We start from the raw sequence: 22,803 nt of genomic DNA, 5'->3' as shown, positions 1-22,803 counted from the left end.
ACACACACACACACACACACACACACACACACACGCACACACACACACACCCTGGCTCAGCTTCCGAGTCAGCCATCATAACAAGAGGATTGCTCTATAGTTTTTGCTGGGGAGGCTAACAAAGGAACCAAACCTGATAGTCAAAAAGTGTGTGGAAGGTGTCTGAGGATGGCTGTGTCAAGCTGGACTTTTTGGCTCGTTACCTTTCCGGGCTGGGTGAAGAGCCAAAGTCAAACTAATGCTGCCCCCTGGTGCCTGAACGGATTCTTCCCCTGCACATCCGTGGGCACTGGACACCGCATTTGCCTAGATCTAACCAGTCAGCAGTGGTAGGAACGAGCTGCACTTATAAGTCTAGTCGTGGACTCTGTCTGAACTTATTTGTGTTCGAGTCCTGCCAGAGATTCCAACTGCAGAATCGGCTGGTTCATTGTCTATAAAATGGAGCACACATTTTAAAATGGAGTAGAGTAGCCCATGGGTCATGAGAATAAAATGACAATCATGAAGGCTTAGAGTAACACTGGTACACAGTGAGCAGCAAGCAGCAGGCACTTTCGCTGTGGTTGCTCAATTATTTGGTCGGGCTTTTGTTGTTGGTGGTGGTGTTCAAACAGGAGCTCATGTAACCCAGACTGGCTGTGAAATTGCCACGCAGCCAAGGCCAAGCCTCGACTTCACCCTCCTGCCTCTACCTCCCAAGTTGAACACAAGTGTGCAACAACACACGAGGTGTATGTGGTGCTAAGAACGGAGTACAAGGTAGACAAGCATTCTACCAAATGAGCCCATCAGATACTATTTGATTGTTTTTAATGTGTATAGACATACTGTCTGAATGAATGTGTCCCACATGCATGCCAGATGCTTTCTGGGGCTGGAAGAAAGCATCGTTTCTCTGGAAATGGAGTTATGGGTGGTTGTGCACTATTACCATATGGGTCTTGGTAATCAATCCAGGTCCTCTGGAAGAGCAGCCCAAGCTCTTAACCACAGAGCCTTTTCTCCAGCCCCAGACACTTTTTATGGCCCAGAATAAATAGTATGTGAGGAAATCAGAAGGTTTTTCATCTTATACCCTTACACAGGAACCCTTTCATGGTTCCTGGGTTGGGGGAAGATAACATCCTTGCCTCAAAGACAGGGCCTGGAAGAGGTGTGTTCCTTATGAAAGTCCTGGGTCTGTAAGGCAGTGATCGGAAGAGAAGGGAGAGAAGGTGGGGTGGGGACGGCAGACAGGAGTCTGTCCAGAGACTGGTTCAGCAAATAATGCTTACACTGAGGTGTAAGCATGAGTGAGCCCGTGTGCACACCTATGTGCTTCCAGATGCCGTCAGACATATGGAAGCCACGCTCTGCTGAAGACCTTAGGACGTCCAAGTGCAAGGACAGGCAGGAAGAGAGGGAAGAGAAGCTGCAGGCTCTGGCTTTAGATCCCTTAAGTAGGACAGTAACAAGCAAGGACTAGAAGAAAAACAGTATTTCGTCTTCCTTGATATCTTATCTATCACACCAGTGGGGACACTGAGATGTCACGGGAAAACCCAGAGTTTAGCAGTAGATCTGATTCTACATTAGAGATCCATGACTCCAATCTATGATGTGGAACGAACCAGGTGGCACGGATACAGGGATGGTGCATTCAAATACAACAGTCGTCATGATACTCAGTGGAGCCTGGAGTACAGTGAGGTGACCAGGGCACAATCCATGTCAGACTGTATAACTGTAGGGTCAGGCCAGCCTTCTTTAATGACACCCACCCGCATGACACTTCATTGCCTCACCTTCCCTCAGGCCTGTTCTCCCGCCCAGTGTCTGAAAAGATTACATAAGAGAAAGCATTAGGAAAAAAAAATACGGTGTGAGAAATTGAGATTGCAACCAAATAGTGAGTCATGAAAGCAATTTGATGGGTGTATTAGTTTTGCTAGGGCTGCCATAGTAAATCACCGCAAGCTCGGTGGCTTGAAAAACAGAAATTTGACTCATGGTGTTGAAAGCTGAAGACCCAAGATCAAGGTATTGTAGGGTTGGTTCTTTCTGAGAACTATGAAGGATTTCAACATGTAATTTTTCAAGAAACATACCTCATTCAGTAACAATATCTTGACCACTTTAAAAAATAATAAAATGGGGCTGGAGAGATGGCTCAGTGGTTAAGAGCACTGTCTGCTCTTCCAAAGGTCATAAGTTCAATTCCCAGCAACCACATGGTGGCTTACAACCATCTATAATGTGAACTGATTCCCTCTTCTGGCAGGTGTAAATGCAGAGAGAACACTCATATACATAAAATAAAGAAATTTAATAAATAATAATAATAATAATAATAATAATAATAATAAAATGGGATAGAAAGGGTTGGAGAGATGGCTCGGTGGTTAAAAACACTGGCTTTTCTACTAGAGAACCCAGGTTCAATTCCCAGCACCCACATGGCAGCTCATCACTGTCTGTAACTCCAGTTCCAGGGGATTTACTGTTCCTCATCTGTCCTCCAAGGGCACCAGGCACATATGTGGTACACAGACATACATGAAGAAAAAACAGCCACACACATAAAATAAAACAAACAAATAACATAGAATATGAATTACCAGGAAGAACCCAGGCATGGTGGCGACATGCACCTTTAATCCTAGCACTTTGGAGGAAGAGGCATAAGGATCTCTGTGAGTTCAAGAACAGCCTGATCTACATAGAGAGTTCCATGACAGCCAGCATTAAACAGAGAAACCCTTTCTTAAAAGAAAAAAAAAAAAGCAAAAAACAAAATCAGACACACACACACACCTGAAATGAGTTGTGCCCTGGTCACTTCATTGTATTCCAGGCTCCACTGACTATCACAATGACTGTTGTATTTGAACACACCATCGCCGCACCAGTGCACCTGGATTGTTCCACGTGATAGACTGCCAGTGACGGATTTCTAAAGTAGAATCAGATCTGCTCCTAACCTCTGGCTTTTCTGTGCCATCTGTGTCCTCTGAGGACATCTGCATCCACGTGCACATACCCTCATGCAGACACACACATCTACACATAACAAAACAATAAAAAATGTTTAAAAATATTTTTTTAGAAAGCGGATGTTCTCTTTGCCTCATGATTATTGTCCCCAGATGTGAGCCCTCAGCTGAGGGCTCAGCTGCTGCTCCAGTACTGTGCCTGCCTGTTGCCCACTGGGACAGTCATGGTCTCTAACCCTCTGGGATGATGAGCCCCAAATTAAATGTTTTCTTTTACAAGTTGTCTTGGTCACGTTGTTTTGTTGTGACAATAGAAAAGTAAGATGTATTGTCTGATAAGCCCTTGTTCCCATCTTCTGTGTGGACTTGATTTCCAGGTCATGATAGCAGACCAACTTTCTAGTGCAGGTTGTGTTTATTTAAAGCAAACAAGCAAAAAGGATGATAAGATGTTTCAGTGAATAGAACTGCTTGTTGCACAAAGTTGACTGACAAGTGTTCAATCTGTGGAACCTAAGGAAAAAAAAAAAAAGCTGGTGTGGTGATACACATTGCTGTTAATGCCAGCATTTGGGGGGCCAAGGCAGGCAGATCTCTGTGAGTTCAAGACTAGCCTGGTCTACAAGACTAGCCTTTCTCACAAAAATGACAGGAGTGGCGATATGTATCTGTGATCCCAGTACTCTTACAGCAAGAGAGGAGGCAGAGACAGGAGATCAACCAGAAGCCCTTAGGCCAGCAGAGACAAGAGAGACCATAAAGGACAGAAGAAAAGAACGAACTTCCAAATGTCCTCTGACCTAAACATGCACAGTGCCAACATGCTCTCTCAACAACAACACAGAAGTTAGAGTTAAAATGGCATTTGGATGTTGGTGACCATTACATACCACACTGTACTGCTTTTAGAATTATGTTATGAGAGCATCTTCCTTCCTCTGCGCGAGCCTAGGCTTGAGAAGGAAGGTGCCTCATCACTATACTGAGCATCATCACGTTGTAGAGCAGCTGGGACAGACAGCACAGATCTTTGTGAGTAAATATACAAGGGGCTCCCATTCATTCAGCATCTCTTACGTATCTGGCACTAGGCTAAATGGTTCACACATACCCTCTTATGGAATTGCTAAACACAGCGGCACTGGATGCTGTGTCCTGTGATTGAGGGGCAGAGATGTGGGCAATGAGCCCCAGAGGAGACTGTACCCTCACTGCAAGTCCCCCCGCCCCAAGAAGGCAATACCTGCATTCTGGAGTCTTCCCTAGTTGTGACAGAAGTGTGATCACCATGAAAAAAGCTGCATGCTGGGTATCATACACTTCTTCGTGGAAACAGAACAAATGTGCGGTGCCTGAGGATGTGAGGGGCTTTTGTGTGGCATGGAATGTGAAGCCAGAGAAGCATATTGCTCCTCGGGGAGGCATAGTGACTGACGACATCTCAAAACTGAATCAGCTCATCCCATGTTCTTAGCACACCAACTCTGACACTTAGGGAAAGACCAACGCTGACCCTCCCAGTAAGTTAGTTAAGTAGCAATGGGGATGGAAAAGTTGGCTTTGTTTGTAACCATGAGAAACCCAAATTAGCTCATGACACAGATGTGGTTCCTGGGCAGAGCATTTTCTCACAAACACTTTTCCCACCTATTACTGTCAGCTCATCACCCATGACCCAGTGGCAATATGCCATCGATGGCATTAGCCCACAAGTCAAGCAATGGTTTAGTATGTATGAACAACTCAAGCCTGCTCACCGGAGACTGACTCTTTTGTGAATGAGTTGGATTCCAGCAAAGGGTTTAAGACCAAGATCTTAATCTCAATAAAGAAAGGGATCATGGAGCCTGCAGTGGCCAGAAAAGACCCAGACCCTTAGCCTGCTGTGCTGGATAATTTTATGTCAATTTGACCCAAGGTAGAGTCATCCGAGAGAAGGGAACCTCAATTAAGAAATTACCTCAATAAGACCAGTCTATAGGCAAGCCTGTAAGACATTTTCTCAATTAGTGATTGATGGGGAAGGACCCAGCCCCTTGTGGGAGGTGCCATCTCTGGGCTAATGGTTCTGGGTTCTATAAGAAAGCAGGCTGAGCAAGCCATGGGGATCAAGCTAGCAAGCATCACCTTGCATGGCCTCTGCTTCATCTCCTGCCTCCAGGTTCCTGGTTAATCATGAAGTGTAAGCTGAATAAATCCTTTCCTTCCCAACTTGCTTTTTGATCATGGTGTTTTGGCACAGCAGTGATAACCCTAAAACACTCCCCAAAGCAAGCACTGCATTAGCCCCACAGCAGTGGTTACCTGCACACAGGTGGCCTGAGGTGGCCTCAGTCTCACTCTGTGACTGTAGGGATCCTCCCAAGTGACTGGGGGCTCCAGCCTTCACTCCAACTGTTCTTAGCCAGGAGATGGGTGATCACACTGAATTGTCCCCAGGAGTCCTTCCCTCAGTGATTTGTGCAGCCCTATCTCCAAAACCAGCTAAGACTTCCAGATATATAGAGAGCCTTTAATATATCTAATGGAGTAAATACATTTTAATATATTTAATAAAGTAAACGTATCAACTTACCTAATCCTTAACTTCTTAGCAGTGATTAGAGAGGTGCCCCCACCGTGAATAAACCCATGGCCTGACCCGTAAGGCGTTAAGTAACAACTAGTCATGTGGCTGCTTCAGTTATGAAAGTTTCATGCTCTCAGTTACATCAGCATTTCAAGTGTGTACAAGGCTAGTGCGTTCCATATCAGTCAGCAAGGAAGAGGGGAACACTTCTGTCACACGAGTGTTTTGGATGACACTGCATGTGAACATTTTTATTCTATTCTTCAGAAGAGGTAGTGTCGATTTCTCAGCTTGATGGACTGTACATTTTGAGAAAACACTTAAAGACACAATATTATGTTCTTTACAACCTATACCACAATGCACATTTCACTTGAGTCATTCTTTTTAAATTCTCTAAAGTTTCCTGTAAACTTTGTAATGTGTTTTGTAATGTGATCAGTTTCCTGTAAACTTTGTAATGTGTTTTGCTTCCAAAACAAAACCACTAACCTTATCGATGTATTGGTTGAGGGAACTGAATTCATCTCACAGACAAGACAGCTCAGGGAGCACTGGGGAGAGGTCTGGGATTTGTGGGGGTGTTAAGGGATGGGATGAAGAAGTCACAGAAGAGTAGGAAGTTACTGGGGGCCCCTTGACAGCTCTGGCTCCCAAGACTTCCCTCTCCCCCAAATTTCCATTTACTTTGACAGTAAGCCATCCGTCACTTAGATTAAGCCAGTTTACCTATAAGGAGCTCACCAGTGTCCTGCCTGCTCCTATCAGTAGGCACGAAAGCCAGCAATGCTGGCTTTGAAAGGCGGCCCCTCTCCTGCCCAAGGTCAATGTTCAAGGCCCTTGCTTTATCTTTGTTGCTGTTTTGTTTCTGAAATGGTCTTACTGTGTAGCCCAAGCTGGCTCCAGTCCTCCCTGATTTAGCTGGGATCATTTGTGTGTGCTACCACCATTCTAGCCAGGCCATGGTTTTTGTTCCCTTCATGACCACTCAGTCCACCTAATCTCCAACTTTTGGCTTTCTCACTATTGTAGTTCTATGTTTTCAGCATACAGTCATGTTCAAGTCTCCCCACCTTTAGAGAAATAAAATAAAATTTCTATCAATTAAATTCAGCCCTCCAGCACCTAAATCTAGTGAGTTCAACAAACATTTGTTGAAATGTTATGCTCCACCCAATAGAAGTCGCACCAGTTACTGGTGATACTACCAGATAACCAGGGCTGCAGCTCTGATGAGGACAAGGTATCATGGCAACACAGCAGGGAAACACAGTCATACTGTCTCCAGCAATCACTAATTGTACCTCCTCAGGAGCCAAGCCCTTCTCTCTAGCTAGCAAAGTCCAGATTTTTACAGCCACTCCCCTCCCAGGTGATCAGGGAAGACATCTAATTGGTCTAGCCAATCAAGGTATTTACATCCATTCCCACATTCCCTAGTCAGTGACCCGAGCCTAGCCAATCAGAAAACTCTCTGGGAAAGGTGTTGTCTATCTTTGGTGCCATGCCCACTTGAAACAACTGGGATAGCTGCAACCGTAGAGTGGTTGTGATGGAACATCTTACCAGTCACTGAGGATGAAGCGTCACCGTGGAAAGGAAAACAACCCTAGATGAATTAGCAAGCCTGGACTTGCTCCAGAATGCTTTGTTATTAAGGCAGCATCTCTCTTTCTCTCTCTCTCTCTTCCTCTCCCCCTCTCTCTCCCTCTCCCTCCCTCCCTCCATCCCTCTCCGTCAGTCTGCTTTAATCGGGTGTTCTCTTACTTGTTACTAAATACAACTAACCGAAACCCCAATGGAGCTACTGAAGATACAGGAAACACAGAGCCCAGGATAGCTGACTCTCCATGTTCCCACAACCTTGGAAGAATGGAGATTTCACTGAAGGAAGCATGCCCTCAGGAAAGCACCCAGTTTTAAAGCAGCAGAGCGACCCAGGGCTGTTCACCAGAAAGGGGATGGGAAGTGGGGAGGAAGAGGAAAACCAGGCTTAGTGTAGAAGGGTGGACACCCATCAATGTCAAGGGTGACAGGATGTGAGCAGTGTAGCTGAGCTCAGGGCTCCAGAAAGAACCCTTCAGGCTATCAAAGACCTACTGTGGCCAGCAGACCTGGTGGGTGAGCAAAGTCAGGCATCTCTGGATAGCTAGCTGTGGTCAAGATTGGGCCTTTGCAAGGAAATTCCAGCCCCCTAATTAGAGCCTTGACTCTCTCAACGTCCCTGTGCAGCCAAGAGTCTTGGGAAAGTTTTTCACATTTGAATCTTCCCTTATTTGCCTCATTACACCGCCTGCCTCACCCACCGACCCAATGAAAGTGCTCTGACCCATGCCACGCATGCTATTCTAAGTATAAAGAATGTGCGTGAGCCTCCGTGTTTGTCTCAAGCAGACTTCTGGAGTATCCAGCAGCTGGCCATGACCTGTCTTAGCTACTTTTCTATTTCTGTCATGAGACATCATGGCCAAGCCAACTTATAGAAGAAAGAGATTACTGGGGACTTAACAGTCTTTCTCAAACCCTTTCCATCTGAGCCCCAAGTCACTGATTTACCTGGACTGGCTAGCAAGCTCTGGGATCCCTCCCTGTCACTATCCATCCAGCTCTGGGGTTACAAGCATGTGCCCAAGGGGATCCAAATTAAAGTCTTCATGCTTGTGTGGCAAACATTTTACCACCTGAGCCCTTGTTTTGTTTTTAATTATTATGCAGGATCTCACAGAGTCTACAAGCTCCTGAGTGCTGGGATTACAGGTATGAGTCACCACCTCCACCTTTGGTTTAGGGAGCAGGAGAGTTTTGCTGCTTTCTTAAGACAGGGTCTTGCTATATAATTCAGGCCTCCTCTAACTTAGGATATTCTTGCCTCAGCTTTCCAAATCCTGAAACTATCAGCATGTACCATCATATCTAGCCACCACTGTTTATCTTTTTTTATGATAAAATAATTGATAACAGTAAAAAAAAAACAGGTTAGAGTTATTAGGCAGAAAACTTTTATGGTTATTTTGTGTTTGAGTCTATGTGAATATATATTTTTATTTTTTTATTAATTATAGCTGGAGTACAATTAATTATTGGGTCATAGATAGGGTGATGTATCCTTAACTGTATAAAAATTACTAGGGCTAGAGAGATGATTCAGTGGTTAACAGCACTGGCCCTTTCTCCAAAGGATCAGGGTCCAGTTCCTAGTAACCACATGGTGGCTAACAACTTTCTGTAACTCTAGTTCCAGCAGCTCCTACACCATCTTCTGGCTTCTGTGGGTACTGCATGCACATAAATGGTGCACAGACACAAATGAGAGCAAAACACCCATACATATAAAATTAAAAAAAACCTCACAAATAAAAATTACTGAGCTAGGTGCAGTGGCACACACCTTTGATACCAGCACTTGGGAGACAGAGGTAGGTGGATCTCAGCCTGGAATAGTGAGAACAGACCGCTACATAGTGAGACCATGTCTCAAACAAAACAAAACAAAACCCAACAATGTAATAAAATTGAAATTGGTCCATATTTATATAAAAATTACATTCTCACCAAGGAACCTATCCAACGAATTGTTACTGTTCAAAATAATCTTACTCTGTGGCCCCAATTGATGGAGTATGTAACCTGGGCTGGACACAAAGACAAGGCAGTCTTAAACTGGGCATGCTGTAATCCCAGCACTCAGGAGGCAGAAGCAGATGGAGCTACGTAAGTTTGAGGCCAGCCTGGTCTATAGGATAAGTTCCAGGACTCAGAAGTGATGCAGGACTGGTTCGGGGTGGCTGGTCTCCAATAAGCCCTTTGGGTACCACCGCCTCTCAACCGGATTCTAGGAGTTTCAGTAATACCATCTTCAGCAGAGAAGCCTCCAGTATTCCGGTCTCAGACAGACCCAGAGCCAGGTGATATTCCAGATCAGTGGGGAAGAGGAATTGCTGGTATTGAGGCAGGCTGCAGTGGGAAACAGGGCAGGGAGCAGGGACTCAGTGCAGAGCTGATAAGCACTAAGAAATTGAGGAGAAATTGAAAATTATCTGGTTTTATTATATTGAAAGATTTAGGGGGAAGTGATAGCTGCATAAAAATATAACAAAATAAACAATCCTGAGATCAAAATTACAAAACTATAATCAACAAGTAATATATGCATGTAAACTTTTTATTTTAAAAACAAAATGGCTCCGGAAGCCTATTTGTGTCACGTGAATCTGTGAATCCTTGTGGCAGGGTCCCTTTCGTTTGTAAATCTTGAGGCCAAGCAGTTCTTAGCACACATTGACATACAATGTGTGGCCAAATGTTGGGAACATTCATTAAAAAAAAAAAAATGTTACAAGCCTGGAAGTCCAGACTAGCCTTGAACTCAGAGATCTGCCTTCCTCTGCCTTCAGTGTGCTGAGGATAAAAGCCAGGCACCACTCTCTGGCAAGCCATCTGTATCTTTGATCCCACTTCCTTAGTGTCTCTTATCTGATTCACTTACTAAAGTTTTAAATAAAACTTTTCTTTTGCATTGCTAAATACATCCTTTGTGATTTGCCTTCCTGATATTTTACCCACTATTTCTTCCACCCTTGCCCATCCCCCTATCTTACTCAGTTATACCATAGTTTCAATCTTCTGATGTTTAAATTTCCTCATACCCATATGACTTCGCCCGTCTCCAGCCTAAAATACACGTTTCTCTAGTCACGGCTTGTCATCTCCTTCCTCTCTTGCAACTTTAGCTGAAATCATTAGCCTTGTTTTGTCTTGACTCCTTAGCTAGAGCTCTTATTCCTCCCTGATTCCTGTGGTCCTCTCTGTAAACATGATCGCAGACATAAAATGTCTGGATTCTAATTGTCAGTTACCTTATTGAGCATCCTCATTTACCTGTGAGATTCTGGAAAGACAGTCTGCATATCCTAGAGGCCTACCATCATGCTGGGATACATAAGACATGTTTAGTAAAGGAATGGAGTCTGGTCTCCCACCTGCATAGACACTGGGAACAGATTTCATCTCTACTTCCTGGTTTGTTAACTGTACAGAACACCCAGGACACAAATTGGCTATGACACTTAAATGGGAAATCCACTTAAGTCTGTGTTTTGTTGTTGTTGTTTTGTTTGCTTTTTTCTGGGTCACATAATATAGTCTGGCTATCCTGGAATTCACCATGCAGAGCAAGCTGGCCTGCTTGCCTTTGCCCCCCAAGTGCTGAGATTAAAGGGGTAGGCCCCTACCACTGGCTTCCATATTCTAGTTCAATGGCCTTCTCCATGGCAACTGCTCAATAACTCTCTTTTTCCTTTCTCCACCCTGTTAGACCAGTGGTTCTCAACCTGTGTGTCACAACCCCTTTTGGGGGCAGTGAATGGAAAAGGTTGCCTAAGACCATCAGAAAACACACATTTACATTACAATTCATAACAGTAGAAAAATTACCGTATGAAGTATGAAGGAGCAATGAAAATAATCTTATGGTTGGAGGTCACCACAACATGAGGAATTATATATTAAATGGTGGCCGCATTAGAAAGGTTAAGAACCTTTCAGTCTTCTTAGTTACGTTTCCTTAACTGGCCACTAGGTGGGGGTAGCCTCACTGTCCGAGCACTGCCTCTCTAATGCCTGTCCCAGGCCCTCTCAGAAGCAGGCAGACACACACACACACACACACACACACACACACACACGCAGGATGGCTAACATTTATTGAAGAGGGATGTCCTCTCCCAAAACAACTTCTTTATAGCCTATCACCATTCTTGGCATCCTGGTCATGAACTTCAGGAAAATTTTACTTGATTTTCCTGTTTAGGTTGTAATTAAACTCAAAGCGTCTGAAGATGGATTGTCTTAAGAAGGTGGACTAGCCAAGCATGGTGACACACGCCTGTAATCCCAGCACTTGGGGAGGCAGAGGCAGGTGGAGGGCTGTGAGTTCAAGGCCAGCCTGGTCTACAAAGCAAATCCAGGACAGCCAAGGCTGTCTCTTAAAAAAAAAAAAAAAAAAAAAAAAAGGAGGTAAGTGGAGAAAGGGCAAAAAGACACTGAGACAAAGAGAAAATGAGTAATGAATGTTGTAGGGAAACCACAGAGAAAAGATGGTTCTCCCCTAGCCACAGACTCCCCTAGTGCAGCCAGGCCATGCAGGGGGCCAAGAGGGATGGGAGAGGGAGAGTATGAGGCACTGAAAGAGGCAAGGACAAAGTCTATACTCTCAAGGAGTTTATTGTCTGCTGGTGGACAAAGAACCCATAAAATTAAGCGCTAATCTCTAGATTCTGAGGCCATGGTGAGTACAGGTGACATTTATTCTGTTTTTGCTTTTTGTTGTTGTTTTGTTTTGAGACAGGGTTTCTCTGTCTTTGACTGCCCTGGACCCACTTTGTAGATCAGGCTGGACTCGAACTCACAGAGATCCTCCTGCCTCTGCCTCCTAAGTGCTGGAATACAGGGGTGTGCCCACTGCACCTGGCTGACATTTATTCTGTTTAAGGCAGGGTTCTTCCTTGTAGCCCAGGCTGGTGTGAAAAGCCCCCTTGTGTTCCAGACCATCCTCAAACTTGTGATTCTCCTGCCTGTTTTCTGAGTTTTTGGACAATACATTGTGCCACCACACCTTGCTTTTTGAATAGTTCAGGAAGAACAGCGAAGCTTTTCTGAGGAGCTGGAGGAACAGAGTAATTATTGGCTTGAGTAGGAATAAACATTCCCTCATCTCAAGGAGCCAGTCTCAGTGGTTCATACACTGGGACAAACCAAACGCCCAGCCATCACAGAGCTTCAAGATGCTAATGGGAAACAAGGTCTGGATGTGTACAGATAGCATGGATGAAGCTCAAGACAAGGTAAGCTGAAGAAAGTGAGTTCCGGAACAACATACACACCAGCTCCTCTGTAATTTTACAGGATATCACTTATAATTGCATACCACTAAAGCAAACAGACTGCCTTGAAGATGCTTCCAAGGAACGCTCAGAGTGGTTCTTCTGAGGGTAAGGGGAAAATGAGAGCTTGAAAAGTGACTACTTTTTTGTATTCTAAGTTATTAATAATTATTGTAATTTTTGCAATGCAAAGTTAATGAAAATAAAAACACAGGGCTAGCGAGATGGCTTAGCTCTGCTGTTAAGAGTCTACTTGCTCTTCCAAAGGACCCAGGTCTGCTGGGATTGACAGTGCACGCTGTTAATCCCAGCACTCGAAAGACAGAGGCCGGTGGATCTCTCTGAGTTCAAGGTCAGCCTGGTCTACAAAGTTGAGTCTAGGACAGCTAGGGATTTGATACACAGAGAAACCCTGTCTAAAGAAAAAGGACACCCAGGTTCAATTCTCAGTACCTATATGGCAGCCAGCTCACAACTGTCTGTAACTCCAATCCCTGGGAACCTGACACCCTCACAAAGACATACATACAGGCAATGTGCAATAAATAAATAAATCATTAAAAATGAAAAAGAAAAAAAATAAATGAGAAGACATTTATATTCAATAAATAGCAAAGACAGCAGCAAGTGAATATCAGCATGGCAGCCAAGAGCAAGATTTCTGGAAGGCCGTGGCTGGCAGAAAAGCTCACATTTGACTCGTTTGTGTTGATTTTCCATTATTTTTGTTACAATCCCAGCCTAAGCTGCTGCTGCTTCCTCCTCTATTTTTTTTTTTCATGTCCACTGTGCTGGTGCACATTTTAAAAAATGTACATTGGTGTGTTCTGCCTGCATGTTTGTATGTGAAGGTATCAGATCCCCTGGAACTGAAGATATAAACAGTTTTGAGCCATCATGTGGGTGCTGGGAATTGAACCCAGGTCCTCTGGAAGAGTAGCCAGTGCTCTTAACTGCTGAGCAGTCTCTCCAGCCCCCTCCTCCACGGCTGCTGACCTAGCTCTTTCTCTATAGCCAAGAATGACCTTGAATCTGGATTCTCCACTTTTGATCCTCTGGCCTCCACCTCCTTGCTGGATTTACAAGTGTGTACCACTGTGCCTGGTTTGTATGGTGCCAGGCTTTGTGCATGCTAGGCAAGTACAAAGGGTGCTGGAGGAATAGCTCAGTGGTTAAGAACAACTTGCTCTTTCAGAGGACTTGAGATGTGTTCTTCGCCCCCAAGATGGGTGATGGCTTCAGCTCTAGCAGGGGACCCAATGCCTTTGGCCTCTATAAGCACCTACATTCTTGTGCACATAGTCGCACACAATTACACATAGTTAAAAACAAACAAAATCTTTAGAAGAAAATTTATTCATATACATGCGCACACACACACACACACACACACACACACACACACACACGTGTGTGTACCTGGAGGCCACAAGAGGGCATCATTTCCCCTGGAGCTGGAGTTAAAGGCAGTTGTGAGCCATCCATCATGGGTGCTGGGAATTTAACTTAGGTCCTCTGTAAGAACAGCAAGAGCTCTTAAGTCCTGAGCTGTCTTTCCAGCTCCATGTTGTGTGTGTAAGTGTTGTTTTAAAGGGTAGCTAGAAAGTGAAGACACTGAGGCAAAGAGGGATTAAATGATGTGTGGTATCAGGGAAATATAGGAACCCAGTAGAGGTCCATGACAGACAGAGAAGAGCTTCTGGAAGATTCACCTGTGTGAAACAACCAGCAGCCCTTCAGCCTTTTCAGGCTACACAGGGTAGCTACTGACATCTTTTTTTCCTGCCAACGTTGCCTGAGGTCACTTTCAACCAGGTTTCACTTGGACCTCCGTATCGAGTGAAGATCTAGCAGGAAGCCTGTACGCATCCACTACAAATATTTGGTGACTCCCTGCCTGAGTCTGGCACTGTATTAGGTCAGAAAACTGGATAAAAGGAAAAGTAACACACCACCCCAGCTGTGAGAACCCCTCTGCTAGTGAAAATGAAGGAAATCTGTAGTATATTTCAAAAGGAAGAAAGACAGGCCTTGACTTGAACAAAGGCTGGAAAAACTGGATGGAGGGAAGACCCTGTGGAATTGGCCTTGAGGTTTCCAGCCAGGGAGACTATAAAGACAGGTAGCCATGGCCCGAGGCGAAATCTGCCAGAGCAAGCTGAAGCTCTCATTTGGGGAAAGGCTCACTGTCTTCTGTTTACCCCTTTCTGCCAGTGACAGGCTGGAGTGAAGGGCCCACCCTACCGAGTTAGTGCACTGGTCCCTGGCCTTTAAAGTCCACCTCTAACAGAGAATGTCGCCTGCTGAACTTTCCAGAACTGTCACTTCAGGTACAGAGAAAGTCAGACACTAAGGGCTATAGCCTTCAAACGTCTCCCAGAAGAGGGCAGTGACCGGAAGCGCGTTCGCCAGCCCGACGCTTTCTGGATTCCAGAGAATATCGTTCCCGAACCGGCTGAGCCTGGGGACAAAGGTCAGGCACTCAGAAGACAAACCCCCAGAAACAGTGTCTGGAAATGGAGGTCAACAGTCCCTCATTCCAACTCTCTGTATCTTCGCATCTGAAACCCTGACTTAGTGGGAGGCCAGTCAGAAGGTATCAAAACAAACAAACAAACAAAAAATCTGAGCCCGACCTCTTAGGGCGAAAGGGGGTGGCTCTTTCCCAGCCCCACCCGCTGGTGAGTCACCTCCCTCCAAACCAGAGCTTGCCTCTCCCGCGCCGCGTGCCAGGCGAGCAGAGCAGGGCTGGGCGGGTACTAAGGTGGGCTCCATCCCGGAGCCCTAAGCCGCCGACAAGCCGCAGCGTGTCCCCGAGGGTGTCCCTGTTTACTCTGAGCCCCGGAGCGAGGTGGGGGCGGGCCCATGTGGCCCCTCCTTCACCCCGCCCCCCGAGGACGCAGGCCCCAATCCTCGACCGGTTCTTACAAAAGTCTCCAAATCAAAGCTCGGCCTTTCCCCGCACCTTCCCTGCGGACAGGCCACCCCTGCCCCCACCCCAGGCTGGGGAAGCACTGTCTGGGTTCCCCCGAGGAAATCAGGCCTCCACCTGGACGTCACCTCGGGACCCCACGGAGGCGATCTGAAATCCTGGGGTGTGTGACATTGAGTTTCAGAGAGAAGCAAGAGCTCTCCTCGCCCCTTACCCATCCCACCCTCGGCTCCTCTAGCTCTGGGGAACGCGGAGAGGTGGACGAAGTGTGAGGACAGGTCGCCCCCGGGACTCCCACTCGTACCGCTTCCCAGAACTCCAAAGCTTGTCGCGCCTCCGACTCCCCCTACCCAGGGCAGCGCGCCAAACCAGCGCATGCGCACTCTCGGGATTGCCGCGTAGCTCTTCCCCCCCCCCCCCCCCCCCTCCCCCGCCCCTCCCCCCCTTCCCCCCCCTCCCAGTCCCCTCCTTCTCCCTTCAGCACCCTCTCCCTCCCCTTCCCCCCCTCCCCGCGGCACTTCAGTCCAGGGAACAGCGGTGCGATCTCCAGGCCAGTACACTGAGGAGGCGGAAACGAGGGAGCCCCCATTGCTCCATCAGGCCCCTACCAAAGGCACCCCCATCGGGTCCACGCCCCCCACTCCCCACCCCCCACCCCGCCTCCTCCCAATTGTGCATTTTTGCAGCCGGAGGCGGCTCCTAGATGGGGCTGTAAGCTTCGCACCGGGAGGGGGAGAGAAGCGAGGAGTAAAGCAGAGGTGAAGGGTTCGAATTTGGGGGCAGGGGTCGCATCCGCGACAGCAGGCCCTTCCCAGGGGCTCGGGACTGTACCATTTCACCTACGCCCCTGGTTCGCTTTGCTAAAGGAAAGAATAAGAATAGAAGAGTCGGGGGGAGGAAGATAAAGGGGGACCCCCCAGTTGGGGGGGGCGAGGACGAGAAGTAACAGGACCAGAGGGTGGGGGCTGCTGCTTGCATCGGCCCACACCATGCTGACCCCGCCGTTGCTGCTGCTGCTGCCCCTGCTTTCTGTTCTGGTCGCCGGGGCCACTATCGATGGTGAGTGAGATTCCGCGGCCCCCTGGGACCCCTGAGGGGCTCCCCCTTCCCAACCCCCACGCCTGCATCTGGATGGGGAAGGCAGACGCGGGAGGGGGTGCCTTTTGTTATCCCAGTCCAGCTGACACAGCAGCGGCCTGACTGGGGGCGGGGATGGGGTCTGATTTGGGGGATGGGAGCCTGGGACAAATGATGCTTCTAGAGCCCCCCAGCTCAGACAAAGACCAGAAGCCTGGCTAGGAAAGGAGGGCTCCCCTTTTTCTGATCCTGGGACTGAGAGGCCTTCTCTTCCTCTCTCTGGTAGGGGAGGGCCTCTGCCTTCACTACCACCCTCCCGCTGCCCCCCCATCTGAATTGTGAAGGAATCCGGATTTGCTATGTACCGTTGCAAAAGGGGGCGGAGGGCCTTTTGCAGTGGACTCTGAAGGCTAGAAGGCAAAGCTGGCTAGGGGTGCCCTGCTGGCCAGAGGGCAGGCAGGCCGAGAAAGCTGTGGGTGGGGATAGGGAGGGCCCCCTGTTTGGGTGTGGAATGAGCCCTGCATCCCAGGCATGGAGGCCTGGGTCCAGAATCCTGGCCTGCCTGCCTGGGTTCCGAAGTGAGCACTTCCCTGTCTGAGGGCCTCTGTCAGTAGCCACGTTGAGGGATGGAGGGGCTCTGGTGATGCTTTTGACTGAATTTCCGTTCTTAATTCCTGGGAGCTTTAAGATGAGAGAAAACCATCAGATGTCATCATTCTGGAAGAGACTGGAGAATAGTCTGGAATGCTGGGGAGGGGTTCAGAGGAAGCTGCTATTTCCCTGATTTCTGGCTTGATCACAGTTTGTATTGGAAGGAGAGTTGGATGTTGGGGGCGGGGGTTATGCCTATGCCCCCATGACCCAATTCCTACTCATTTAGTAAATTTGTTTAAGCCCAGCCCTACCTCACCTCATCCATAGCACTTTGTATATTAGTCAGGCTTGGGCTGCTGGGCTCCTTTTGGGAGATGGGGTGCTCCTCTCCTCTTTTTCTGTAGCTGTTTTTCCTCTTGCTATGAGTCATCAGTTCAAGACTTGCCCAAGCTTTTAAGCTGGGGTCAGAGGGTTGAATTGGGCTGGGTCCCTAACTTGAGAAAGGGTGAAATTTCATTACTTCCTGTCAGGTTTGCTTCTCACTGAGGACAACAGCCTCATAGCATCACACAGCCCTCCTCTGTCTTCCAGATCTTGCCAGGCCAGGATTGGGAAAGTTTTTCTCTGAAACCAGATTATGTGTTCTCCTCCTCTCTCTCTAACTTGTTTCAATCGGAGAAGGAGAACAAGAGGGTCATGGAGCAGCTATGCCCAGGAAAACAGTTTACTCAGTGGCCCTCAGTCATGTCATGTTGGGGACTGTCTCGTCTGGCTACAGCCCCTAATTTTCTGCCTGTGATGAGGAAAGAGGCTCTGCCCTGAAAATCCTTCAGACAAGCCTGTGCAGCCACCCTCTGTCCTTCACATCTAATGTCATCCTGTGCTTTCTTCTTGGTCTCAGCACTGTCAGGGGAGAAGGGAAACTGAGGCAAAGAGCTTTGGGAAGAAAAGATATTAAGCAAGAGACAAACCCATCAGGAGCCCCATAAAGGAGGGTGGGTGGAGGTCCATGGCTTGTTCAGGAACAGGTCCCAGGGAGCATCGCTCCAAGGAGTGGTGATGGCATGAAAGACTCTGACACAGTCTCCTTAACTCTAGCCATGTACCTCTAAGTCCCTAGCTCATGTCAACTCTGTGCATAGTCCATTAGGGCTGGGGGTAACGGTCAGTGGTAGAACATTTGTCCTAGCACACAGGATGCCCTGTGCTCCGTCCATGGCAAGAAACACAGCCCCAGAGAAAAGAGCATCTCCAAACATGCCCACCTTCCTTCCCTCTCCCCAGCCCCCAGCCTCCTGCCTCAACTTACTTAACAGTTCTAATTGCCCTTCCTGCTGCTCAGGAATAGCTCTATGGACCTTCCCCCCATTCTTTCTTCTGTATCTGAAACTCTTACTGGGGTCCTCTGCCTTGTGGCACGAGGGGGTTCACTTCCTCCCAGCAGACACAGTTGAAACCATGTGCAGCTAAGGAGTATGGAAAAGGTGGGACAGAGAGGAGGGTCACTGAGGGCCCTGCTGAGATGAAAGACAATTCATGGTGGAGGCACTTGCCAGCCAGCCAGCTCAGGAAAGACAGCTGATTTCTCCTCTCCCGCTTGAGCGGCTGTGTTGTTAGTGCTAAGAAAAGTGGACAGTCAAAGTAAGTTAAGAGGTTGTAGTGTAGCTTCCTGGCTTTCTGGAGAAGGCTCCAGGCTTTATTCTCCCTGTTCAGACCAAATCCCAGACACCCCTCTGTAGCTCCTCCTTCAGAGCCAAGGGTGTGTAGGAAATTCTTCTAGGCCCTTATTTTGATGTTGGGGGCAGTTTCACAAGACTTTGTCTTCCAATCCTGTTCTTTTGTTTGTTTGTTTGTTTGTTTGTTTTTATTAATCTCAGTCACTTCCTCTTCCTGGGATTGGGAGCAACTCAGGGGAGCAGCAGAGCTTACTTAGCAAGCCTAAGGCTCTGGGTTCTGTCACCAGCACCAACAAAACCCACCCAGTCACTGATTACCTTTGCAAAGGCCTTCTTTCCTCCAGTTTTACATCCTTTAATGTCTTGGCCATGCACATATGAACCCTAAGCCCAGAGCTTATTCTCTCACACAACCTGGCTTCTCTTTTTGGGGTCTATCCCACCCCTTGATCTGAGTAGAGGGCCTTTGCTCATCCTTGGGGACCCTGGGGCTGTTGAGTGGGACTGTGTGAGGGTCCCTGAGTTGGTGCTGACTTGTGCCAGGAAACCTGGTCCCGCCCCCTGTGTTCTATTTTGTCCCAGATTTCAGCCTGGTTAGCAGGACCCTGCATTGTTTGGAGAAGGAAGCTGTTGGCTCTGGAGTGTTTCCCGTGCGGTGACCTCATGGCACCAGTGCAGAGCCTCCCAGAAGGAGGTGAGGGGTATGGGAGAGGGGATTATTCATCACACTCCCATGAGATGACAGTCTCCCAGTCCCTGACTTCCCTGGCTGAAGAGTTCAGGTTCCTTATTAGGCCCCTACCCTCCCACTCTGTGAGAGACAGCAGCCACTAATCTGGACTCCCTTCTGACGCTGGGACTTTATCTCCCAAGGCCAGGATATGTGCTAGTCTCCATTCTCCACTCTGTCACGGTGGGGGAGAGGGTCATTCTCTGGGTTCCCCTGGACAGCAGTGTCACCCCCTGGCCAACCTCTCCTCTGAGCCCCTTCCTGTTTGTTTGTTTGTTTGTTTGTTTGTTTGTTTGTTTGTTTGTTTGTTTGTTTTGGTTGTCTGCTTTGCTGTCTGTCTGTCTGCTCTGTGTCTCCAACCCTCTTGATGTATCCTTTGTGGCCTTTTTGGTCCTGGGTTCTGTTCTGTCACTGTCTTACATTCTTTTGTCTATCTTTACCTGTCTATAGGTCCCTAGATCTTGAAAGCTACCTGGTAGTAGCATCTCTCCTGGACTTCTTTCCTGCCCTTCATCCTCATTTATTCTTCATTTCCCAGACTCAGACTGTCCTCTCCAACTTCCCCCAAATTCCTCTCTCCTAAACCCCTTTCACTGATTTTTGGGAATTGGCATTAGGGCAAATATTTCTGGCACAACAAAAAAAATAACCCTTAATATTCTTTGTGGCCTAAAAGGGGGGACTGCAGAGAAAGGGGGAGATGAAATTTCTGGTAGAACTTCCTCCTAAGAGGAAAGACAGAGGGCAGGTAAGGGGCTTAGAGCTTTGCCGCTCGTGAGTAGGCCATGTGGGCACAGCGGAGGGCTAATAATGGACACAGCCTTGGGAGAGATATGTCGACTTCCGCAGACATTCGAGGGAATCTGGATTTTATTTGTGGGGAAAGGAAAAGACAGGGTCGTGGGTCAGGCTAATGTCCTGCTGAGTCAATATTGACTCAGGATGGAAGAAGAGACCCTTCTCCTCCCCACCCCCACCCCCAGGCCGGCAGAGGTCCAAGCCACCCTGTCTGTCCATCTGTCCCAGGCTGCAAAGCAGAGTTCCAGACTCAAGAATGACAAAAATGTGTCTGAACCTCACTGGGGCTGCGGGAAGGAGCCACTAGTAACACCCAAAATACATAAAATTTGGGGAGAGCTCTCTGCTGGGCAGGAGGCCCTTGCTGCCCTGCGCTCAGATGTTTGAACACCCAGATTCCTGTAGCCTGTCCCTAGCTCCTCTTGTCCCTTTAGGTTAACCATGCGGTTTCCCTTATTGAGTGAGGGAGCCTAGACACCTCCTGCCTGTGTCACTTCCAAATGGCTCCAGAATCACTTCGGTTTCCTTGTCTTTCAGGAAGAATGTGAGGTTCCCAGGGGTTGTTGAAGGACAGGTCCCCTTCTTTGGAGAAGTCTCTGTCCAGTAGACTCTTCTCTGTCCCTCTTTCCTAGCCAGGCATACTGGCCTGTCTTCACCCCACCCCCCAGGTCCCAGAGTGGGACAGAGGAGATAGCCAAGGCTTGAGCCAGGCAGTGGGGTCTGTGTTGTGTCTGGATCCACACCCAACCCCACACCTCCTGCCTTGGCTCCAGCTTGGTGGCCCTGGGGGCCATGGCTGGGCTGGGTGCCTGGTTCAGGAGGGGCAGGGTGTTGGCCAAGTTAGCATGGCGGTCACATTCATCTCCAGGCAAGGCTGAGAACAGACGGCCCCTGTGTCCCCGTGCTCCTTCTGCAGCTCGCTCTCCTTCCTGCCTCTCTCCTGCTTCTCCCTTATGCCTCAGCCCTCCTCTGTCCCACTCTTGCCCTGTTCCTCCATGCCCTCCTCCCCAGAGGCTACCAGGTCTGTAAAGCCCTGCTCCCCTCCCTCTGCTGGGAACCATGTTCCTGCTGCTTCCTTCCCAGCTTTCTCTGTAAGATGGGATTGTACTGGCAAACATCTCAGAACTCCACAGTAGGACCCCAGGACTTCAGGTCTGTGTGTGGCATTTAGTTATAGCCTTTAAAGAATGTTCACTGCCATCTGGTGTGGGAGGGACAGCAGGGACCAGAGGCTGGTCGCTGATTCCTGACCCATCTGAAGGCTACAGACACAGGTTTCCTGAGTGTTGAGTTCAGAAGGCTACAGACACAGGTTTCCTGAGTGTTGAGTTCAGATGCAGCAGACTCAGATAAGGGCATCTAGGTTGGTGTGGCCTTTAAGGAGATTATGCATTTCCTCCCCTCTCCCCACCCCCAGCTCCCTCCCAGCTTGGAGGAGGCTTCACTTGGCTGTGGAGACTGCCCCAAAGTAGGTTATGTGTTTTCCTCTCCTTCTCCCCCTGAAGGAAATCAAAGACAAGCTTCAGCCTTCTCACTCAAAATTCCTAGGGCTTTCTCCACCATGGCTGACAGGAAGTTCTTTCACTTATCTCTCTCTAATCCTTCTGCTATTCTGGCTCTCCTGAGAGACATGCACCCCCCACACACTCAAGTCCACCCTCTGCCCTTGGGCCTGAGGAGATGGTGTAGAAGGACAGGGTCTGAGCCCTCCTCTTCCTTTCAGAGAGGGAGGGGAGCCCATCCCCCACTACCCTCCCTCCACAAGAGCACATCTGGTTTGTGAATCTCTCTCATTTCAGCTTTTGGAGTTTGCCAGCTGCTGTTTCCTCTGTCGAATTCAGGCCAAAAATGGGGGTGGGGGACAGTGGGGGAGCCATGTGAGGGCCAAAGGAGGGGATGCATGGCTGGACCATGGAAAGCAGAGGCGGTGAGAGTGACCAGCCAGTGACCTCAGACCCGGCTGCTAGTTCTGTCCTTGGGAAAGTCGGGGCATGGGCTCAGCCCCAGGTGGGGAAGAGAAGTGGTATCATCAGCCTGGGTGTCTCAGGGGTCCGTTTCTGAGCTCCAAACATCCCATCTTCCCCTGAGTCCCACTGCAGTCTCTCTCTCCCCCCTTAGGCTGCCTGGCTGGCCAGGGGAAGTGATGGTCTTCAGCATGCTAACTAGGCTGGCGGGCTGTTTCCCCGGGAAGACCTCACAGCTGGCCCATTGGGGCAATGAACTCAGCATTATCTGCCTCCTCAAGGGGCCTTTATTCCCGGATCAGGGTGGGAGGGAGGGAGGGGGACTCCAAGGGGGCCTGGCCAGGCCATCCCTGATGTGTTTCCTGAACTCAGCTCTGGTTCTGGCCAGGGGCCTGGGTACAGTCTCCTCTGCCAGAGATTGGGATGCGGGAGAGGACATTTCAATGCGGCGTTGGACTTCCTCCTTCAGAGGGACACTTCTTACTGACAAACTTCTTACTCCCCTGTCTCAGCGCTGTACTTGAGTGACTGACTACTGTGCAGTCTTCTCAGGAACTGTGGCTCCTGAGGGGTTCATGGCCTCTGCACCCATCATGGTGTCTGTTTC

At 48.4% G+C, this 22,803-nt stretch overlaps 1 protein-coding gene across 1 annotated transcript in view; it reads left to right on the top strand.

The window, feature by feature from the left end:
- The first annotated feature begins 15,901 nt into the window (after positions 1 to 15,901).
- The window catches only part of Lrp1 (LDL receptor related protein 1), a 77,573-nt gene continuing 70,671 nt past the window's right edge, over positions 15,902 to 22,803 (top strand). Inside the window, exon 1 of the mRNA XM_055611970.1 lies at positions 15,902 to 16,416. Within this exon, the coding sequence (XP_055467945.1) occupies positions 16,347 to 16,416 (70 nt within the window). The 5' untranslated portion in view covers positions 15,902 to 16,346. The remainder of the gene's footprint in view (positions 16,417 to 22,803) is intronic.

The sequence above is a fragment of the Psammomys obesus genome, unplaced genomic scaffold (assembly GCF_907164565.1).
Source record: "Psammomys obesus unplaced genomic scaffold, mPsaObe1.curated_primary_1811, whole genome shotgun sequence".
Lineage (NCBI taxonomy): Eukaryota > Metazoa > Chordata > Mammalia > Rodentia > Muridae > Psammomys > Psammomys obesus.
The sequence above is the reverse complement of the archived record's forward strand: the minus strand, read 5'-3'. Positions and strand labels throughout refer to the sequence as shown.